We start from the raw sequence: 23,530 nt of genomic DNA, 5'->3' as shown, positions 1-23,530 counted from the left end.
AGCTAAAATTTATTTAAGAGTAATGTGCGTACCAAACCGAAAGACCCGTACCATAAATTCAATACGAATACGTGTACCATTACACTATTACTCCTTACAGAGCGCAGATACCCCAGAGCAGAGGGCTTGAGAGACGGGAAGCCCACAAACTGTGGGTAAGGGACACTGATGGCTCAGGGGTGTCACAGTTTGAGGAAGAGGCTCAGCGACTCAACGCAGGGTTACAGCATGAGTCTCTCGAAACAGGAGAGAGAGATAACGGCCTGGACAGGTCTGCAAAAGCAAGGCTTCCTGACAGGAGGCTTCGGCACTTTTAAAATATACAGCCTCTCCGCACATATCTGCCCCGAAACGTAACGCGAAATGTGCATAAATACCCAGAAAGGCTGAAAAGAACCACAGTAAATATCGAATTTCCGTTTGTAAATCAAACGAAATTGGGAAAGAGAGGGATATGACAGTGACTAACGCTGATTATAACAAATCCAACGGTCACCGAGTTCTATGAAGCTGATATCTGCATATAATGTTCATTAAACAGCCCACAAAGGAACCTAAAGAAGCATCTTCGTATTTACGCCACCACTGACCTTTAACCTAGTGCACGACTAGCAGGCATGATCAGCACCGCTGATGATGGTTTTCACCACAGGAAGCAGCGTCGGACAGAGATCTTGGCATCTGCCACACAGTGATTCGGGGGATGGTTTCAGAACCGCAGTGGCCCGCGCAGGGGAAAGCACAGGGTCGGCGTCCTTCTACAAAGCAGGCCATCTGTGGGGGGCCCATGCTGCCAGATGTCCCTGGCCCCTGAAACGGACCCATTTCGATCCGTGCCACCACAGCTGCAGTCGCTGTTCGCGTTTGACTGCAGCCCTGTAGGCAGCCCCCCCCCCCATCCCATCACCACGAGGCGCCCCTGTGCCATGCCACAACAACCGCGCTCCTGTAGCGATATCATCAAGCACACCACCTCCCACCTTTCCACTCTTAGTATTCATTTGCATAGTAATGTGTGTGTGTGCGTGTGTTTGTGTGTGTGGTTGCACTCAGCAGGTGAACTGTATGCGTGTGCTGCACTGGCCCCACAGCAGAGTGCTTTATCAGAATCATAAGCAGCCGGCCATGTACTGAAGCTGTGAATATTTATCAGTTTATGAAGTGGCCAATCATTCGTCAAAGTCCAATCCGGCCATCCACAGAGCCCAGCAAAACGCAACACGCTCACTCTGCAGTGTCCTGCTTCACAGAGGCCAAGCAGCATGCGGCCCTGTGTCCCCATCGGTGGACCCGGCCATGACCGGATACTCGCATCCCTAACAGGCCCTCAGTATATGTGGCACCAAGCCATGGATGCTCAAACATGCCCGTCTGGGCTGGGTCAGAACCTCTGTTCTTTTCCAAATCTGAGCGCAGCCGTTTTTCCCGAGAGCCGTGTGAAATGTGCAAATTCACCACCCCTCTTTCGTCTTTCGGCCTGTGCCCAAGGGTGCCAGACCGAGCATACTGTTCTGATAGGCTGCGAATGACGATTAATAAATTAGCCACATCGTAATTAACAATCAAGGCATGGGTACGAATAAGATCCGTGGTTTAGCTTAATTAATGAGAACCGATGGTTTTTGTTCAGCTGGTAGAGCATGCTACAGATGGACATATAGAATCATGTATAAAATCCAGATTTTACACACACACCAATACTAGAAATCCACAATATGTAAAATTCTTTTCTTTTAACATAGATGGTGAAACATGCAAATACTGATGCAGCTGTTATTGTGCGACTTAACTTCTCACTAATTCTCATCTGTGAATTAATCATCAAAACTAATTTACCATGACTGGCTTCCGATATACGAGACATTCTCGGTTCTGTTGCCCTTACGCAGTTTTCCCATGGTGCATCGCACCGTCTCAGACAAGCCCTCGGCTGATGGAAGTGGCCACCTTGATTAGGTGCCCGAACCGCCCAATTCACTCCTCCCCCACCTGATACCCCTAAATACAACCTAATCAAATGGGTACAGATGCTGGAAAGAGAAGCATGGGAGTGGGCCTGCTCTCCTGGCAACACCAGGGCAGGGGAGGCCTTTCAGTGAAAGGGGCCTTTAGAAGGAGCCTCCGAGGTCCAATCCAATTAGCGGGCTTCCACACGCACCGGGGAAGATCTACCTCGCGCACCTGGTGGACATGAAATTAATTTGCAAGCAACTTTGAGAGCTGGGATGCAGAATGCCAGTACGGTAAATCAAATCATACATACAACCCCCACCTCCTAAGGACACTTTGGCACCTCCCAAACCAAGGGGGGCCCAAAACACTTGCAGGCTCATACCACCAACTGCAGCAGTCAGCTGCACAGCCAGTGACCAACACGGGAAGAGGAGCCTCTACGCTGTGACCCACAGGCAGATAAAACCAGGGACATGCCTATGACACCTTGTGGGTAAGTTGGGACTTAAACTTATCAACAGTCTCCAGATCGCTAGTCCAGGATAACGTACCACAAAAGCAGGACCCATAACCGAAAAACAAAAGCTTCAGAAGTGACACTGGGTCCCCTCGTGCCCCGTCGGTGCCGCCAAAGCGTTCCTTGTAAATGCACCAGCTTGACTCCTGACCCTCTGAGGTTTCCCAGGACACGTAATTGAAAAAGATGTTAATCTACATGCATGAATAAATGACGCCACCCTAGGCCCCTGCTCTGATCCTCGTTTCACCTTTGAACCCACATTTGTAGCACAGATTACCAGCCAGCACGTCTGCCATTGTGCCACGGGTGCCGCTCTCTGTCAGCCCAGCGGTCCTCAGCGAGTCTGTGGGTCACTGGGTCGCGGCACCTAGTGCCACTGAGAAGCGAATACCTCCCCCCTGCTCACCTCAACTGCGCTGAAATAGCATTTGGTGCACTGTGGCTACACTGGCCCCACGAAGGCATCAGAAAAACAGCAGCATCCCACACCTCTCTTCGTTTGCTTCATTTAATTTCCTCCCAAGCAGTTTCCAGTTTAACTCGATCATATAAGGCTAAACTGGCAGCCTATTATTAAAAGGGAGTTAGACATATAAAAGCGTTATAATAAGCTGATTCGCAGGGGAGCATCGCGCAGAAGTGAGAAAACCGGTCGCGGGCTTCTGGTTGCAGGACTGTCAGCAATGCACTTTGGGTTTTACACATGGACACAAGTCCCAGACTGATGTTAAAGTCACAGAGACTTCAATATTTTGAAACTTACCGCCTGTAAGTAAAATCATTTTAATGTCCTTGTGTTACCTGGGATTGTCCCCCGCACCCCCTTAAACCTGACCAGGATGGATAGATGGATGTACGGACAGATTTAAAAAAACACCATTAAGATTAGTCTGGGTCATGTTTGAAGCTATTTGGTGCTTTCATGTTTAAAATAACGTGCAGAATGGATGATGCTATTTCCCAATGGTTTGGGCTGTCGGTAACCTTCAAAATGCCCTACCTCCTGCTCAGATGGCCCACATGGGCGTGGCTGTGGTCTCCCAGGGAGACTAGAATCTGCAACCAGGAGTCAATCTGATCGATAAAGTGAAACGAGGCACCACAGCAATCAGCTGCGCACGCAGACCGCAGGCCTAACTTCGATGAGAAGGCGGGCTGCTCAGCGGCCGTCCTTCCCGCTCTCACACTGTAAGCCAGGGAGGTGGATGATGGTGTACGATTAATAAGGGAAGAGCTGTCCCTCCAGTGTGCCGTTGGTGCAGCATGTCTAGGGATCACGAATAAGCATCACAGAGCAACACGAGACCGCAAGGAACAAACACAAACCGCCCCGAACGCAGCAAAGCACCTGGCCATCAAGCCGAGGAAAACAATATTAAACCGATATCATGTAGATATCAAACCAAAAGGAATGCAGGCTCTGGTTTCATAGGGAGTCTTTAAACCAGGCAAAGAAGATTTTTCAATTCTATTAAAAGAGTCAATGTCAAAAAAATGCAAATCATTATTTTGTGACTTTGCTGCATTTTTGTGACACGTTTTTCAAAGAATTCTTTTCCACATTTTTACCTACTCAAGGTCAGTTTATTTTTAGTGCCTGGATTCAGGTGAAGTAGCCGAGTGAAGGCAGGCACACCAGGCCCAGCTGACATCCCAAAACCTTCAACGTACAAGCACACGTCGTAGACTTCTGAACCATCGGCTGATACAGCCTAAATACCACCGCACTCATCATTCCAAATCACTTTCACCTTTTAAACAGACTGTGTGTAATAAAGCAATTAGAATGTAAATGACTTTCCCAACTTCCATTTAAACACCAATAACATTAGACTACAGTAATGAGAATAATAAAACAAAACAAAAATAAATGTGGGGCTCCTATGAATGGTGTTTACCTGAAGGCCCAGCAGGTGAGTAGGAAGCAGGCAGCTCCTTCAGGAGACCAGCACTCTATAGCGAGCTGCCGTTCATTAGGAAGCAACATTAGCAATAAGGATGAGATGGACCCAACTAGGGCTCAGTAGCTCTAAGGAACGTCCTTGCCAGTCGGTCATTTTAGACCCCCTACCCCCACAGGGGCTCGGAGCTCCATCTTGGGGGAATAAACCCATTATGCAGATGGCCTTCACTAGCTGGGATGGGGTTCGGCACTCTCTCCCATCTGCTGTGAGAAATGACCGCCCTCTCCCTCCCCCATTTCAGGCCCGCACTCCAAACACACCATCCCCCCGTTTGTAGGATGTCTGCGTTCGGGACAGTGAGATGTAACATACATTCACTGAGCACAGAAACGGGCAGATGACCTTTTTTTAAATGACTGATGTGAACCTACCGGCTATTCGTGTGGGGAAAATACCGCCCATGTCATCCAAAGACATCATTAACAAAACATAGCTTTTCCCATAAATGTGAGTTACGTCGCATAACCAAAAGTAAGAAACGAACAACATATTAGTTCATCACTGGTCTCTTTATGAATGAATCCGTGAAAGTTCCTTTGGGTCAAAAAAAAAATATCACAGAATGTATGATGAAAATTAACATCTGTCAATGTTGCCCCAGGAAAATCAGAGATTGGATTTAAAAAAGGAAGCATTTTTTGGGAGTCCTTTGTGAGAAGTCTCTCTCGTTCTCTCTCTCTCTCTCACACACACACACACACACACACACACACACACACACACACACACACACACACACACACACACACACACACACACACACACACACACACACACACACAGTTAATGTAATCATATCTTTTTGGGGACCGCTCATTCACTTCTATGGGAAGAATGCTAATGCTAGCTAAGACGCCCTTAACCCCTACCCAGCCCTAACCATAACCAACTGGTACCCATAAGGTAAGGTATACCTGGACCACCCGACCAACGCCCACCCACGCACACATGCTCAAAGCCAGAGGTGGCAGCTCAGCTCCTCGGCCCTCCCCCACTCCGCACTCCACTCAGCACAGCGTAATAATTATAACCTAAAGATTATTCTGTAGTACGCGAGTGTCCCCCACTGAGCCCAGGGGAAACATTATTTTAGGATTTTTTATAAGCAAAATCAGTTGTTAAAAACAGAACAGCATGTTAATATGATGTCTTGTTTTTCCCGACTACAGATGCCCCCAGCGTTGCTAAAAATTCATCTGCCGAAAGCTCAGCCCAAACCCCCCCCCCCACCACAAGTAAGTGCCGCATCCAGTGATGTGGAATATCCCCAGCGGCGGTTGGGAGGGGGGGGGCTGAGGTCTGTGCTGCATAATCAATGGCGGTCAGTATTGACAGTACGCAGCACCCTCATCTGTGACAGTGCTGGTGACCATGCATGCAGGCTCCCCCCGAGCGCCACTCCCGAACTTCGCCCCCAAGCACGATGTCAACAAACAACCTGCTTCTCCTGTCAGCCCAAGCGCTGCCTTGTCACCGAAAACGGGAGACCGGCTCTCCAGCACGGTAATTCTGATCGTTGCTTTGTCCTCGACATTATCCAATTTTATGAACCTGCAAGCTGCTGACCAGTACCCCCCCTCCCCCCACCCAGCCCAGCCCAGCCCGTGGCATGGTACAGGCCCACAAGAACCGTGGAGCAGGCTGCACACAGCTCTTTTTGCATTATAGAGTGTCTGCCTCTCTCCTGCAGAAAGGTGAGCAGATTGGGGGACAATGCTACCAGCACCTGGCCAGTGCCCCAGCTTGGTCAAGGTGGGGGTGTTTGCCATGCGGGGCTGAGTGACAACTATGGTGCGACCTGCAGAGATACCCATCATGGATGCTGAGAGTGCATGCAGACTGACACAAGGGCCGCGCCACTGCACACCCTCCCCAATGGGAGAGCACCGACAGCCCAGCCAATCAGCAACCCCCGTTATTAACTTATTACTAGCTCACAGCAAACAACCCTCCAGTATCACAGTGATTTGACAAATGGAGCAGAATGCAAAAGTTTATTTTAAATGACACTCACTGCAGGATTTCCCTACAAAAAGGAATCACGCTTTCCTCTCCTGGACCCGCTTCGAGCACACAAGGATGTCCATTTAAAGTGAGCCATCCACCAAGCTGCGGGTGGGGAACAGGAATGGAAGAGGCAGATTTCAGGGTCACTCACACAAACGTGAGCAGATTCACCAGAGGCAAGTTGCTTCATCGGCACAGGCTGAGAGAGATGATGCAGATAAATGGTTTGACATAAGCCCCGCCCCCCGCTGCCAGGTTAGGCATGAGCTGATCCCTCCATCATGGCACCACACCCAGGACATGTCAGGAAGTGGAGGGCTCCTTCACGGCTCGAAGCCGGCTGTGGAGTTGGGGAATCAATCCCATCCCAAAGGAGATTTAGTATTCTGAACACGAGAAAAGGCTCAGTGTAGAGGAACGATTATCCAAACAGAGAAAACAAAACAAATCCTGTGTAAATGCATCTCACTGAGGAAACTCTCACCGCTGTGGGATTCAATCTCAATATTCAATCATTTGTTTTGTGCTGGACTAATGATGTTAGTAAGCTCTAAATATGTAATCATACATGTTCATCCCATTACTTTCTGAAAACATTATTTCCCGCAGAGCATCTACATAAATACAGTGCGCACTGTACTCAGGAGGTAAAAAAACATTCCTAATATTAATTCAGCAGCAAAAAACAGGCACAATTGGCAGCAATATGCCGTATTTAACCTGGACAGGACTGCCCAAGGTAAGAGCTAAGCATAAACAAAGGAACGCTTCCCAGAGAACACGTTTATCACTTACGGAGACGGTCTAACTCTGGCAGGCAGCGGCAGGCTATAAATATCTGCATCAGGAGCGAGATGTGAATCTTTAAGCAGAACTGGGCACAGGTCCTGAGGGAGGCTAAAAATAGCAGCAGCAGACTCGTGCGTTTTCTTTTATTAGTCTGGGGGAGAACGGATCAAGAGGAGAAGACTGAACACACTCAGACACACACGCGCGCACACACACTCCTCCAGCCTGTACAGGCGAGCAGTTCTCCGGCCGACATCTAAACCTAGTTTAAGATGCTCTTTAAGATAATCTTCCATGGCACCCAAACCAGTCACTCGCCTTAGTGTGACAGGGTGCAGCACCAACGTCACGAGAGATGGAGGCTTCACTCATCATATTTACTAGCTACGCCAACGTTTCTGTCCATTAGACTGGTCTCCCTTCCCTCTTGGGTTAACAAGTCCTACGTAGTCATCACAAGCGGAACCTAACTGAAGCCAAACGTTCTGAGAAATTGCATCTGCATGAGGGCCAATGCTGAGAACAGAGAGAGGGGCCGGGGGTGGCCCATAAGACCCCCATGCTCAGCGGCCCCGTTCCATCAGCACGCTGCCGTAAGTGCTGCGCTTATGTAAGGGTGCTCCGGCAGAAAGGCTGCCGGAGGACGGGCCTGTCAAACCGCCAAACCATCAAACATTGCCCAAGCATCAAGAACGCATCAAGCTCAACACCAGCGAAAACGCTGACAGCCAAAGATGACAAAAAGAGAGAAACAGTTTCACTGATATCACTATTTTTTCTTATTGTCACGACCAAAATATATTCTGTAGGTGTGATGCTAAAGATGCATTATAGTGCCGTTATTCAGATTTTAAACTTTAATCATACATTTAATAGATGTTGCATGGAACAATAAGTCAGTATGGTACAAAAACAATTATTAGCTGAGACTGCAAGTCTCCCTTTTTACCACAAAAACCACCAAGTCAATTTTAACCAATGAAACTCAATGCATGATCTACATTAATGTATAAACCTAATGTCTTAAATTAATTTCTTAACAGCTAATACACACCAGTTAATAAACCAGTAACTGAACAGCAGATAACAACAAAGATCAATGAGTGGCAGGCGGAATAAGCAGGCATTGCCCTTCCAGTGGGCAGAATTGGAGCCTTGTCTCCATATCAAGGCTGTGATGCAAACATCTGCACTTCAGACGGAAGCCTGATTGCTGGGAAACTACTGCGGCCGAGTCCAAACAAACACACAACAGCGACCTGTTACTCTCCAGCAGGTTAGAACGCATGGGGAGCAACATCCACCTGGGAGATAATTCCTCATGTATAATGCAGAGCCAGACCCAGGGGCAAAAGTAAATTGGAGAAATAAAGGTAAAAAGAGAGGTAAAACTGCTGAGGCGAGCAGCTGACAGGAAGCGAGGCCTGCAGAGCCTCCCCAACCCCCCACTCGCACTGGACAGACCTTCCACTCTGATGATGAAAACCATCTCTGGCATCTCACCTGTGACAAGGGCCCCGGCTACCAAAACAGCTGCCAGTGCTTACAGCAGTTACAGCCAACGTGCCCCCTGGTTTCGGGCATGCAGACGGCGGACCGGGCCGGTCGCTACGGGCAGCAGCTGCGAGCCAGGGGTGGCTGGGATCTCTCGCAGAATGTCTCCATGCTGTAACGCCCGGCTCACTGAATGCTCCTCAAGAGATTTTTCTCTATTTTTTTTTATTTTTATTTTGCTCGCCACCAACAAAACGTAGCAAACAAGCTGTTTCTATGGCCCGCGGGCTGCCAGCACTAACGAAGCCGAGGGCCCGGGGAGGCGTCAGTGGAAAGGACGCGTGTTCCAGGAGGAGCGGCGATTTGGACACGTGTACAGGGCAGTCAGCCGAGCCCGCCTGCCCGGACACGCGAAGTGGACCGGGACATGGAGCCGTTATCACTGTTGAGCAGACCGCACTTCTGCATGGTAATGGATGCTGGTTCTGCAGAGTTGGGCTGGGACATGGGGGGGTGGACGGCTCAGGCACCGAACATCCATATTTCCCAGAGCTTCCGAAGGCCTGAGCCTAGAAACACACCTGCTTCTCAGTTCAGTGCATAACGCAGCTCATGCAGGCTGTGCCACGAGCAAACAGGTCTGTCTTCACCCATGGGAGTCCCTGGAGGATCTCGCTCTGGCAGTGAGGCTCTACTGAGCACAGATCAACTGACAGCGCCCTCCCGGGGCCGTTAGTCGAAACACACCGCCCCCAAACGGCAAACCGTGTAAATAGGAAACGACTAATGATGCTGGGGGGATCTGACAGGTGCCGGATAATGAAGAGATGGGCCGAGGCTGCTTACCTTGACCTGGTTGTAGTCGGGTTTGCCGGACTCCGTGCCCATGGGCTTGTTCTCAGAGCGCGGCTTCAGCACCTGCCGGAGTGGGCTGGAGATGGGCAGGCCCGTGACGCTGATCCCATCTGAAACGACACCGCGCTGCAAGGTCATGCATCCGGCCATCCGACCCCACCCCACTCAGGGCCACATATGCAGACATCATCAAGCTTTTATCCATCATGTAAAGTTTTTAAAATCGCTTTACACTATCTAAAATAATACAACCTCACCCCCCGCAAAAAAAAAAAAATTCTAATTGTTAGTAAGCACAACGCTAGTCTTCCATGAACCACAAATCTTCCTTAATAAACATTATGTAAAAAAACTAGTTGTTCTTCCAAACCACTCATCCAGATTCAGGGTACATTCAATACAAATTTCACGCAACGTGACCCCAGAGAACTACCTGAAGTATAACAGCAGAGCACAATTCTAACCCTCTGGGGTCGAGTGCGTCGTCAGCGATGCAGAGTATTTTTGTGTCTATTTCAGCTGACTAAATCCGTAATCTGTCTTCTTTTCAAAATGTCCATTGTCAGAAGTATTGAAGTTTTAAAAATTAGGTTAAACCGGCTAAAAAGTAAACCATGTCACCTTTCTTTGTTTTACCTGCATCGGGGGTGTGTAGTGCTGCCCTCACCTGAAGATCGCTATTCACATTCTAAATAGCCGCATTTCTGTGTATTCAAATCGCATTTGCATGGTAATCTGATGAACAACACACGATCTAGATACATCCCTATCAGCACCATTAAAGGGGGGGTGGGGGATGTGGCCAGGTGTGAATGGCTCATGCAGACACATAAAAGTTACTACATATTCAATGAAAGGAGCCCAGAAATGGTGACATGAGTTCGGTTTTTCTTATTTATTTATCCAACTGAATGATGCAACTACACCATTTAGTCATCTTCATGTAGCCACTTTGGTGATCAGATATCTGGGATCAAAACAAAAACTGCCACCATCGCTTACTATGTACTTTCAGAATGTTTCTGCAAGTGTTCCATACTGCATTTTGCAATGTCTATTCTTTGATATCAAATTACAAACTTAACATAAATCTGACATATTAACAACATACATTAAAATTGAGTGTAATGGCAAACCAAACATATAATAAATAATTTATTTGCCATGAATTAAGTTTATGATACTGAATGACATGTGTGACCATGCCCCAGTCAGTGAAGGTGTGCCCCCTACCCCTAGACCCCAGAGGGTTAACGGACGACGCAGATCAAAGTGAGATAAGCCCTTAAACCCCACAAAGGAACCATCACTTTCATATCATGTACAGCTCCAACGGGCACGGGGCAGAATACAGAGCAAGACTTGTGACAAAGGAATTCAGGAAAAACAATAGTTTTGTCTCTCTTTTCCTGGAAAAATAAACAAGATACATGGGAGCCCAGTGGTGTGGACCAGTGCTAACCCCCCCTCCAGATTTCCAGCATGGATGAATAAGGTTAAAAAAATAATCGACGGTCAAAAGGTGAATGAGCAGCCAGCAGTATAAAATGATATTTAAAGACAGCTGTTTGAAAGCAACGCCTCAACAAAACAATAACTGTCGAGAAAATAAATTCTCTTCCGTGACAGAGAGGAGTGTTTTTCAACCGTGTTGTTCCATTTCATTCGAATTTAATATTATTACACGCGGACACTGCAGAAGGCTTCCGAATCGATTCCTAACACACAGACACACTCAACGCTGCAAACTACATGGAATATTTACTACCCATTTCTCTTTAAACACATACATACACAGAGAGCCAGCCTCTGCATTCTCCCCCTGCATCTGGTAAACACTAATGTAAGAAGAAAAGGCTGACAAGATGAACAATGAAAATTTAATATGAGTAACTCATTACTTTTATGAGAGTTTTATTGAATGCTGGTGCCGGATCGTTCCTAATGAAAGCGAAAGGGCCCAAAGCAGAATGAAACATTATCTCCACCAGTGACTAATGGCTCTATTACAGGCTGCTGCTCTCACGAGCTTACACCAGTTCCCCGGTCCCACAGAAGGATGAATATGTGGACCCAAACGTAAAGATTAATAATAGCATTAGTCAGACGGGCCGCAGTCCTGCGACGCTATGAAAATATTATGCTGACCGCTGCTAATCGGTTCCGCTGGGACAATGAGAGTGGCTATAGGAAGGTGGGGGCGAGCAGCATCTTGGCGATCACACATACAAGTCAAAGGTAGAGCGGGTCTTTTGCATCCCAAGTGGCCTAAAATACACAAATCACCAAAGCCCCAAATATTATGAAAGTCAGTGCTTTCTCCATACCTCAAGCAAAAAAAAAAAGTTATGTTCACCTTAAGATCATTTAGACATTCATTAAATTAATATGTGTCAGCTGGTCCAATCTTATGCACCAAGTAGAGGGTGAAAACATACGGACAGAAACAGCGTCACGAAGCAGGTAACACAGTCGGTAAACAAGCCCCCTGCCATATTATTGGCCATGTAGCAAAAGGCCCCTCAGTGTGTTAGGAAGCTTGGTGGGGATGCGCCTTACAATGGAACAATTTCTGTAAAAAAAAAAATGCTGAGCCTTAAGGCAGGCACAGTACGGCAGGCACAGTACGGCAGGCACAGTACGGCAGGCACAGTACGGCAGGCACAGAACGGCAGGCACAGAACGGCAGGCACAGAACGGCAGGCACGATATGCATAGAACGTCCTCTCTCCATAGGGACACAGATAGAACATCTGCATAATTCTGCATCTGCACATGTCTTTATTATTGCCATTATCTGATCAGTGACCGATGGACAGAATAGGGGAGACAGTATAACATTATACTGGTCGGCAACATTTTGCTTGGACCACTCCTAAAATTAAATAATAATAATAATAATAATAATATGAATAAAACACAACTGTGATTAGGATCTATGGTATAAAGGGGAAGAAGCGACAGGCCTGGACTGAAACGATGCCACAATAGTGAGCGTTATATCTGCCAGTCTTCTTCGCAGCCAGATCTCGGCACAGTACAATAATAGCGCAGATAAAAAGCAGATATCAGCTCCCAGAATAACACAATCGCTCTGAAAGACGCTCTAACAGGGATGTCACTCACAAAGGGAAGGTGACCCCGGCTGTATGTGGCTTTACGTCTGACAAAAGGCAACAAAAAACAAACATAATTTAATCAAGAAGATACGTGCTAATTAACCAGCTCGGGAATCATGACAAAGCGGAAGCTTCTTGTGTCTTATTATTAGATGATTTAATGAATGCATCTAATTAACAGGTTAAAAGAGAGCAGTTTGATCAAAGCCTAGTTTAAATGTCCACATGCAGTACTGTACATGAACACAAGCACATGCATGCAGACTTCAGAAGTGCTGGTGTTTTACAGTCAGCAAACGCCACTCGACTTTAACCGCAGAAAATCAACTCAACAACTCAATAAAGAACATTTAGAAATGTTACAAATCAATAAAAAAAAAGCGTCAGATGATCGGTGATGGATGCAGAAGTGCTGAGGTCATTTCCTGGTCGCCACGAAGACCACAGCACCAGCTGTTCTGACCAGCACAATTATTCTACTCAGTCTAAGTCTGGGGCGGGGGGGGCGGGGGTGTATCACAGTGTATCACAGCCCCAGATGTCCCCGTTGTCTCACTATACACTGAAGTAAAGCTGCTTTGATTGTTTAGGCCCATAGTGAGTCCATATTATTTATCTATTCCTGCTTGAGAATTAATGCTGCTACTAGTCGTATGGGAGAAAAAAAAAACAACATGTGAGAAGTAACTGTTGTGTGGAAAAAACATCACAGACGACACAATTTCTTTGATAAACCAGAACACTCGGCCCTGAATTAAGGACGGAGAACATTTGAATACAGGCCTACCCTCCAATAACAGACAGGTTAGTCGTATTTTTTCAAAACCCAATTGATAGTATCCAGCTGAACAACCAATACCCAGTAGCAGACAATGAATACTATTCCCCCCCCCCCCCATCACAATGGACCAACAATTACATCACACTGTCTATGTCCTCTTCATTCAGGATAAAGAACATCCAGTTAAATGATAATGAAATACAGCCCAACAGGCGATTATTATGATCTATATCTTATAGCAAAGACACTACGAAGCACCGTTTAACATAAGAATACCTGACTCGTGTTTGAGAAGAACGAGATCAGATTTACTAAACAGCACATCTCAGTAAATATTAACACTGAATATTTATGTGCCAAATGCTGTATAATCCCAGCATTCAAGTTTTATTAAATACTTCCTATTTGTGATTTTTTATTTTTTTTTTATTTGGGCCATCAGCCTCATTTTAGAAGCTCTGCTTGGGATCTCCACTGAGGTACCAGTTAAAGGTTAGATTCGCCGAGACCTCAGCGAATGATGTGTGAATAGTACCATTCAAATAATCACTCGGTGTCTTTCAAGTGCGTTAATAGCCGCTATTACACCATTGCTCCAAACTTCCCACTTTCCTTTTTTGAAAGTGAACTATTGACTCTTGTGGGCCTTCTGAGACACAGGTTATAACTGAAAAATAGACCAATTATGGATGTTTTACAAAAATACATCCCTTATAATACATATTTATATAATAATGACTATTATGCAAATGTATAAAACATTATATTGAACATTTACTAGTACACATTAACCAAAAAATGTCGATTTTCTGATATCCATTATGTATTGTGTGTGTATCTAGGAAAAATAATAAGAGTTCAATGCGCATATTATTTTGCAGATCAAACAGAGGTGGCCAAAAATGTCCTTGGGGACTCTGATACAGAATCAATACTGCAGTGTTCAATTGTCGCAGCTTCACACATTAGCCTAGCCTATCATACTGAACGAAGCTTTGCAAAGTGACTAGCTTATGAGCTAACGATCCTGATCCATCATCCCACCAATTTCTTTTCAATACACCTCATTTTGTTTCCATTCCCTTTGATTATACAGTTATTATAGGCATTTTGATAATCATTCTGCAATGTTCGACATTAGCACCGTCTGGTTTGTTTGTGAGCATTTCTGCAGAGGTAGCTATAAACAAGAGGGTTATTTTTGGCTTTAACCCTCAGTTAATTTTCAATTTGTGATGCAGGGAGGGCAGGCATGCTTGGGGGGGGAGGGGTGGGCTAGAGACAAGCTCCTCTCCTCACCTGTAACTAACTGGATTAAATTAAGAAGATAAGATGTATGTGTGTGTGTGTGTGAGAGAGAGAGAGTGAGACTGGAAAAATAGCCTCCTTTAGTAATTTCTAAATTCAAGTTTGAGGGAAAAATTGCAGCTTCACTTCTCGCTCAGTTCAACTGTCCAAAGTATCCCGAAGATGTTAATGAAATTGGGTCTTTCCATTCAGAAATCCAGGCGAGTCCACTGGATCTAATCCAGGTTTTTCACAAAATTCTCATGCACCTCTTCCTATTTACCAGGTTAGTATTCTGCACCATCTAGAGTATTACAGAATATAGCTCAGTGCAGGGCTATACAGTATATTACTCTCCATATGATTCCACGTTTGTGTCATCTTATTCTAATTCTCATCAGTGACTGGAGTTCACCTCTGGAAACAGGGAAAAATGACCTTAAAACTTTTAAGATGTGTGCATGCCATATTTGGGAGCAAAAAGGCTTCTAAGAAAGGTGTTTTGAAATGTCAAATCCATGGGCTGAAATATGCCTAAACACCAGAAAACCATATGTGACACCAGTCTTCGGAGTGATCTTTCATGGAGGTTCCCAATATGTGCTGAACACCCTCGATGGGAAAATGTCTCTAAAAATGTCATCCAAAGTTTCAGGTTTCCCAGTTTATTCACTTGAGCTATTAAGTTACCCTAGATGATGCAACCAATCAGCCGTGTCATTCATGTATAAGTGGTGAAAGTGTTTGTCATAATAAAACCATCTGATTATTTATTTTAATTAAGTTTTATGTGCTCAAGGTACCTCGCAATATTTAAAATAATTGCTTCATGACTTGCAAAAATAAAGGATTTTCCATTCAGCTGAACGTCATTTAGGCAGTTTATGGCAATAATGCAGCAATGCAAATATTATGCAAAGCACTGTGAAGTACGAGGTAGGGTCATCTTCCGTTCATCTACCAGTGAAGCTAAACGCTTCATGGCTGTTAGCGTGAGAGGTGTCGTCGTCGGTGGTTCACAACATTTAACACACTGAGCACGGAATTAAGTATGAGGGGGGGACCGGGGCAAGTCACCCTGAAGCGAAGGGAGATAATTGACTGTGCCCAAATAGATGTGGATGCTCATCACGGATAGCAAGGGCAGACTTGGGGTCAGGCGTCACAAAATGCTAAGAATGGATGCAGAAGCACATTTTAGCTCCACTTCTGCCTGAACTGCAAAGCACAGACTCGGCATAAATGTAGACGAGCTGAAAAGTAGGCAGGGAGGCTGAAAATGAAGGAAGGGAAAATATCAAATACCTATGTGCCCAAATTCTAGGTATGTTAAATATATGGTGAATGGAAATAAACTGGCATCCCTGTGCTGCCCGGGACGGGTTCCAGGCCCCCTGTGACCCTGACCAGGATCAGCAACAGGTGGGTGAGAACTGAACGATATCATAACAAATCCCAGCACAACAGTCAGCCCCCAAAGAAGAAATAAATCAATAATGAAAGAAAACACGCTCTCCATGACTTACAACTGGGCTCCGGTCCAACAGACAGATAGTACAATGAAATAGATATATGTCAAAATACGATAATGGAAGAATTACGATACTAGGTGTGAGAAGGAGACTAGGAGAGAAGTGTGTGAGGCTGGGATGGCGTACTGCCATATAGTACAGTACTTTCCTGGGGCAACTATCATATGGTGTGCAGAGCACACTAGGTAGTGTAGCAAAATTATTTTTTACATACATTTGCTTAATCAAATAAAAAAAAAAACACTTCAGTTACTTCTGCGAGTCATCATAAGTCACAAAGGCTGCAAGTCAAGGACAGTCGGTAAATAACAAGAAAGTAATGGAACAAACATATTCTTTGAAATGCCGACGCAAGAGGTGAATGAAGGCTATCCCATGTGGAACAAACCAGCAGAAGGACTGTGGCTCTGTAGCCCCATAGACAGCCGGATTTGAAATACTTTTCATAATGGTCACAAAATTATCTGCCATTTGTGCCACAGTAACCCTTCTGCGGTTTTCCGCCAGACAGGACAACCTCCATTCACGTCGCACGTTGATGGGTCTCGACCGCCCAACACCTTTTTGGTTGATCATGGTGTTTGCCTCCTCAGACCCCTCTCAGTAGGTGCTCACCATGGCTGACCATGAGCACCACATAAGCCCTGCTGTTTCGGAGATGATCTGACCCAATCATCTGGTCACAATGGTTTGGCCCTCCTCAAAGTCACTCAGATCTTTACCCCTGGCCATTTCTACTGCAAATCAGGATGTTGAATGCGAGTTTCATGTCTAATCTATCCCAAACCTTGAAATGTACCATTTTTACTAGGTAGTCAACATTTTTTGCTTCATAATGTGGTCATAATGTTTTGGCTCATCAGGTACATTCTCAGAGCAATGTAGGGCATATTTACCATAGTGATTACCAAAAAATGAATGTCAAACTCACTAGGTGAATACATTGTCTGATCCTTCCCAAAATTCCATTTCCAAGTAAAAGGATTTACAAAACGACACTGCCATCCAATCTACATAAATATCACTGTGTCCTCTTACTTTGCTTTCATTAGACCAAAGCTGCATATAGTAGACTGGCAAACAGTTACAACCACCAAAGCCAATTTTCACATTTTCCTCCAAAACAAATTAAAATGAAGGGGAAAACACGCACGAATAAATAGTACTGGCTGGAACAAGGACCGTGGGCCAGCATGTACTGTATCACGCTCCTGTGAATCACCTCAAAATATTAAAGAGGGTCCAGCAGCCAGCAAAGCTGTTTTGTGCACCCAGCCACTGCACCGGTTAGCGTCGAATGGCACTTCAGCAGTGACAGAACAACACCATTTGAGAGTAAACAACAGCAACGTGTTTCAACCCACGATAACGCTAATCCGCAACGGTCGGGCGACGACGTCACCACCACCCCGCACGTTACGAAACCAGTAACCGGTAACGAGTAACCCACTGCTTATCGCTCCCATTCAGGAGTATGCAGTTATTACTATGCTCATAAAAAAAATGGGTGGGTCAGAATTACCTCACGCAGATAAGTAAGTGCGGCACCATTTATGGGGCAGCTTGCGTTTCTCTAAAACACTCAGACACTCAAACAGTGGCCCGCTAGAAGCCTAAAGTCATTCTGAGCACCTGCAGGCAGACAGAGCAGCACCTCTGAGGGTCTTAGACAGAGCAGGGTACTTACCGCCGGGGCGATGCCAGAAGTGAATTATTTAACGTACAAAAACTGCCAGGGGGGGCCCACTAAGTGCTGCGCGCCTTTCGCTTTGCAAACCCACCCCCACATGGGGCAGGGGGAGCTGTCAGCTTCTGAGGGCGCCAGTGTAAGGAGGCCCAGTGGGGGGTTCAGCACCATGGACAGCCGCCTGCCTCGCCAGGGAACAGCTGCATCTTCTCATGAAGCCCGAGCGCCTTCAGTGCATCGTTACTCAGAAGATGAGTAACAGTCTCCTTATCCTGCAAAACTGTCCCTCTCTGGGGTCTGTGCCAAGCCCCGTCCCTACAACTCTCCGTAAAGTACCTTCACTGCTGGTACCCCGCCTCCCTTCAGCCTCCATGTTCAAAGGCCAATGTAGCAGACACTGCTGACTGGCCACACACCCCAGACGGTGCCACCCCACGGATCCCTGCTACAGCAAGAAAGGCTCACAATTCTTGTCACTTTATTCTCCTCTCAGTAAGGAATGTGTAAGACTATTTACTGCGGACACCACCTGCAGAACAGACTGACCAATCTGAAGACACTAAAATAAATATGGTATAGAAGGACAGAGACAAAATGAAATTATAATTAACTATGTCAAATTTGGACCAAGGATCTTCCACAATTCCATTATTTCATTCCAAATTCAGACTTTTTATTCAACCCGAAAAGTGATTTTCCTTATGAACAACTTTTACGGTGGATGGGTCAACTCACCATCATTGAGGTCCTGAAGCAGGTTCTCTTGTCCCGAGAAGTCCAGCTTGACCTTGATGTCGACCGTCAGGACTACAGTCTGGCCGGGTTTCAGTGGGAGCTGAGACAGTGCCCCCTCCAGGTCCCAGCTGAGAAACTCTCCGAAAACCTTCTCTGTAAAACCAGAAAGTGAAGGTCACATCCTCCCCCCTTAGAGGACATCTGGTGGCTTGATCATTGTATCTGACGATGTGATGGGCACAATCCTCACTAAATTATTGCACAGCTGTGCAACCAAACCGCTTATGAATGTGGCCAGCAAGACAGCGCTCAAGAAGTCAATTGAGCTGCAGATTTTTATTCCAAAGTGCTGGTTTGAATAACTCTCCTTTAATACCGAAACAGGGATAATAAAAATGATAAGGCATATATAAATATAAATGCTTGCAGCTTCACCAAGTCAAACTTACTGAGGACGATTCCACCATCATAGGCTGGGCTGAGGATATTACAGGCTTTAAGAATGTTTTTCTTTATTTGTCATGGCAAAATGCAGCAGTGAAAATCAGCCGCTATTGGGTCGGCTATGAAGCACGACTGCCAGCCCATGTCATTATAACGGCTCCATCCAGACTGGCAGCTTTGATGCACCCAGCACAACCTTCAGCCGTGCATCACAAATACCAGCGAAGAGCCATAAAACGGAGTCTGGCTCATGACATTCGGCGGAAACACAGGAAAAAGTGGGGGTAATTCTCTGATACGAATAAGATGCCATGTGCTAGTTAAAACGAAGCAATATCTTTTCGCTGTGCACTGAAATTAAGGTTCAGGCAGAATCTCCCCTTTGATGTGTTGTGCCACCCATTAACACCGTAACCCGATGACGTTTCAACCCAACCCAGGCAGCACTTGCTAAAAATAGCCCCATTTCAGAAGCATCCATTTGGCCGCGGAGCTGTAAACCTCATCAGCGCGTCTTGCGGGCGTCCGCGTGATAAGTCATTTTTCCCTTGACGACCGTCCGCGGTGCAACAAGGCGCCGGGGGCTCTCAGACGGATAAGCACATCTGGGGAGACGCAGGGAGCGATGCTTATGCGCACAGCCAGTTTGCTACAAGTGAATGCACAAGACAAGAGTGGGGGGTGGGGAAGGGAGGGGCGGGCACTGAAATCACGGCCGAAGACGGATTTGGCAACAAAGCAAATGTGAACTTAATTCACGCGCAATAGCATCCATGTTTGTCGTTCTTCCTACATTGTTTCTGGCTTTTAAAATAATGACTAAATTGCAGCAAATGTTTTCATGGTGGAGTTTGAGAGTCTTATCAGTCACCCGCAGTCCTGCAGGTAGCATTGGGACTAAAAGGCGTGACAGAGAAGGCGGCCCTCGGCTCTGCACGAGCTCAGCTCACTCCTACACAGACCTACTCAGAATCAGGCAGCCTGATGCAGAAAGATAAAAAAAAAAAAACAGAAGTGGGGTAAATGGTTAAATTTAAGCAAAAATAAACGAATCTGCAGTGATTATAGGGTGTTCCATCCCAGTAAGTCGCATTTGCAATCAGCTCGGAAAGAAAGGAGTAAACTGTTGCTTAGTATTCCCTAAAGAGAACAACAATTCTCACAGAAGAATTCCTGTGAGGCTCTTCCATGCGAATAATCCTTCAATATAATGAGCAGATAAGCAACAATACTGCCGGTTCATCTTGCAGCCGAGAGGTTAATATTTATGCTGAACATTTTTTTTTCCCCCGGCCATATTGACAAAGTGTCTTCCGCAACAATTTTTAAACATCAAGCCAACGTGATTTATTTGTTTGTTTTTCATTTCTTCCACGGTCCCAATTTAAGTACCACGTCTGCGGCAATCAGAGAGCTGGGCAGGCCGGCCTTCACACCATAAAAGTTTCAATTATTAATGTATCGTTTTTTAAAAGTACATTTAATGGCAGCATAATTACAAACATTAGGCTTCCCGTTGGAGTTAACAGCCACTTCGCGGCACCTAGGGGCCATGCTAGATTTATGAACATATTTTTTTTCCAAGACCACTTCAATAGCCCATCCGTCGATTCGCACTCCAGTACGGCCGTGTGCCACGTTACTCAACCCCATAAACTGCTTGTAGAGGGGGAGAATAAGACTCTGTGCGGGTAAGAGAATCAGATTATTAAGTATGTCCCGATGCAGGGAACCCACGAGTCTCACAACTCCGTGTAGCCAGGATGACCAGGGTGACTGTCCAGTTCATGCAGGAAGCCCCAGGTAAGGAAGCTCCACAGCACCCGCTTCTAGGAGGACAAAGGCAGTATCCACGTTTTTAGGCACATAAAACAGGGACGCTGACAGCATACAGTGACTTGAAAGCAGACACCAGAGCGGGTCCAGGGACCAAGAGGTCACCGATACGGTCTCAAAGCGTTTGTTTGCGCAAAAAAAAAATTATTATTTGTTCTAGGTCATGGCAAAACACAAGAAGGTTCGGAATGTTTTCAATGCCACAGACCCCCACAAAGAGCGGAAATAAATGTATGCTTCTTTGAATGCTCCTACCCATGAATCGCAGCTTGTCTGTACAGCTTTAAAATCTCAGTGTCACCTGTCATATAAACGGCAATAACCCCAGTGATGCTAGATACCGTGCGTTTTATGTAGGAAATTTTGGGCAGTGGGTGAGATCAGAACAAACGAAACACTTTGCCTGGGGGCCCTACATGGACCATCATACAGAATCGGATTGTTAATACAACAATTCCGTTGACTTCGTTTGAGGTAGGCAGTCACCTTTACAGCATGAAAACTCAACGAGGAATACAGAAATATTCGATGTTCTGGATTTAACAATATTATAAGAACAGGGACATCACACCCCATCACAGCATACATCTGTAAGCCACGCTAACAAAAAAAAAAAATGAAGGATCCTTTGCCCTACAGAAACAGCCCACAGAAGACCTAAAACTCAGCTGAAAATTCATATTTCTCCAAAGCACAATTATTTAAAGTCCGACAGCCACAGCAGCGAGGCTTTCAATTAAGAAAATGAACGTCATTGAAAACCCTGATCAAAGTTCTGTCATGAATCCTCTTGGGAATCTGCAGACCATAATTCAGCAATTTGTGACAGTCTGAGTAAACTGGTCAAGAAGATGGCGGCGGACACTCGTCATCAACTACCTGAAAATGAGTCATCGGTGCAGATGCAGGAACAGTCAATATGTCAGTCTGTCCCTTTAAGGTTCTGCTGAAATCTGGGGTTTATGTGATTTATTTCATCCCCAAAATCATAATTTGGAGTTTTGGGGGGGAAAATATTATAATTACAGGAATCCCCAGTGTATTAATACAAACCCAAGAAACCTCTCTGGGTGTTGCATGGCATTTCACAAAGCTGCATTTCTGCAGCCAGTATCTCCCTTGATAGTCTAAACCACACACACACACACACACACACACACACACACACACACACACACACACACACACACACACACACACACACACAATGCCTGCCATTTATAAATGACTGGTTAACAAAAGCAGTTCTTTAGGCAAAAACAAAAGCTGCTCTCTTTATGCAGGACCCATTTTCTCAGTCCTCTTTAAGGCGTGGCTCAGTGGTAGTTTGCAGGTGGCTGATGCTCAGCAGACAGCAAGTTAAGTCTGATCCATCTGATGGGATCTGGGTGGAAACGGACAGGGCTGTCACTCACACACTATTTATCTCCACCCCCACAAACTACAGCAGCAGGTCTAAGTACACTTAGGCTCTGCCAGAACCACGGACATTCGACACTACGACCACAACCAATGGTAAGAGAGGTGGCTCCCCCTTTGCCGAGCTAGATACTGTCCCAAATCCTCACGCACCTTGAGAACGCTGACATATAACAGCGGTACGGCTGACTGTAACCACAGCAGGGCGCTCTACCGAAACGAGAGGCCCTCGCTAAGCAGTGGTTAAGAAGTGCTGCCCTCCTAGCCCTCACTAGCACCATATTCAGCTTCCAAGCCGTAATCGTACAGCAGATCAAAAGGAGGGAATGGGGCACGTGTGACGTACTTGGCAGGAAATATTACTGGCACCAAAAGCCACTTGAAAAGTTTGGAAAAGCAGAGAGAGATAAGAAAAAAAATAAATCAGGATGCTAAGAAGCCTCGGAGAGCGGCACGGCACGGAGCGGCCTCCCCATTCCCTCGCTGACAGGCTGCGTAAGCCCCCTCACTTTGCGGAGCATCAGTAACACGAAAGGCGGATCTTGACGCGGAGGCCTCACCTTCTCGCCCTTTCCCACAAAGGCTCCAAGGCAATCACGAACCGAGCTGAACCAAGCCGAAGGCCTTCTGTGCAGCTCGGCTTCAACCTGCCGTCCTTAAAGACGCCGCATGCACACGCACACACAGAGACACACACACACACACTCAGTACTGAGCTAACCTGCATCCTCATGGATGCACTCTTCCTCCTTAATGCACCCTCTCTGGGACGGAGCACCCAGCGGTCACGCAGATACACACATGCACACGGGAGCAGGATGCCTGGGGGCACAGCACTGAGAAAATCTCCATACACTCAAAAGTAAAGTTATTTGGGCATCTGCACTGGTCAAGTGCCATCTCATCAGTCCGGAACTGACAGCAGCACATAATAAGGTACAGAAGGCACAATAAAATATCATTTTGCAATAAGCTACAGTATAATGCGATGACTGTATAGTGTACACTGACACAGCAGTACCAAACACAATATTTTAGGTGGGTCACAAATTGACCAATAACCACCCGAACGCCCCTGTAAGAGGCAGGAAAAAGCTACATCTGACCC

At 46.1% G+C, this 23,530-nt stretch overlaps 1 protein-coding gene across 5 annotated transcripts in view; it reads right to left on the bottom strand.

Moving 5' to 3' along the window:
* Positions 1–23,530, bottom strand: part of trappc9 (trafficking protein particle complex subunit 9) — a 197,094-nt gene that overhangs the window by 110,299 nt on the left and 63,265 nt on the right. For all 5 annotated transcript variants that reach the window (XM_048993811.1, XM_048993812.1, XM_048993809.1 and 2 more), the window contains 2 exons: positions 18,724–18,876; positions 9,574–9,692 (listed from right to left, as the gene is read on the bottom strand). In XM_048993811.1, coding sequence (XP_048849768.1) covers positions 9,574–9,692; positions 18,724–18,876 — 272 coding nt within the window. The remainder of the gene's footprint in view (positions 1–9,573; positions 9,693–18,723; positions 18,877–23,530) is intronic.

The sequence above is a fragment of the Brienomyrus brachyistius genome, chromosome 23 (genome assembly GCF_023856365.1).
Source record: "Brienomyrus brachyistius isolate T26 chromosome 23, BBRACH_0.4, whole genome shotgun sequence".
Lineage (NCBI taxonomy): Eukaryota > Metazoa > Chordata > Actinopteri > Osteoglossiformes > Mormyridae > Brienomyrus > Brienomyrus brachyistius.
Note: the sequence above shows the minus strand (reverse complement) of the source record. Positions and strands in the feature narration are given on the sequence as shown.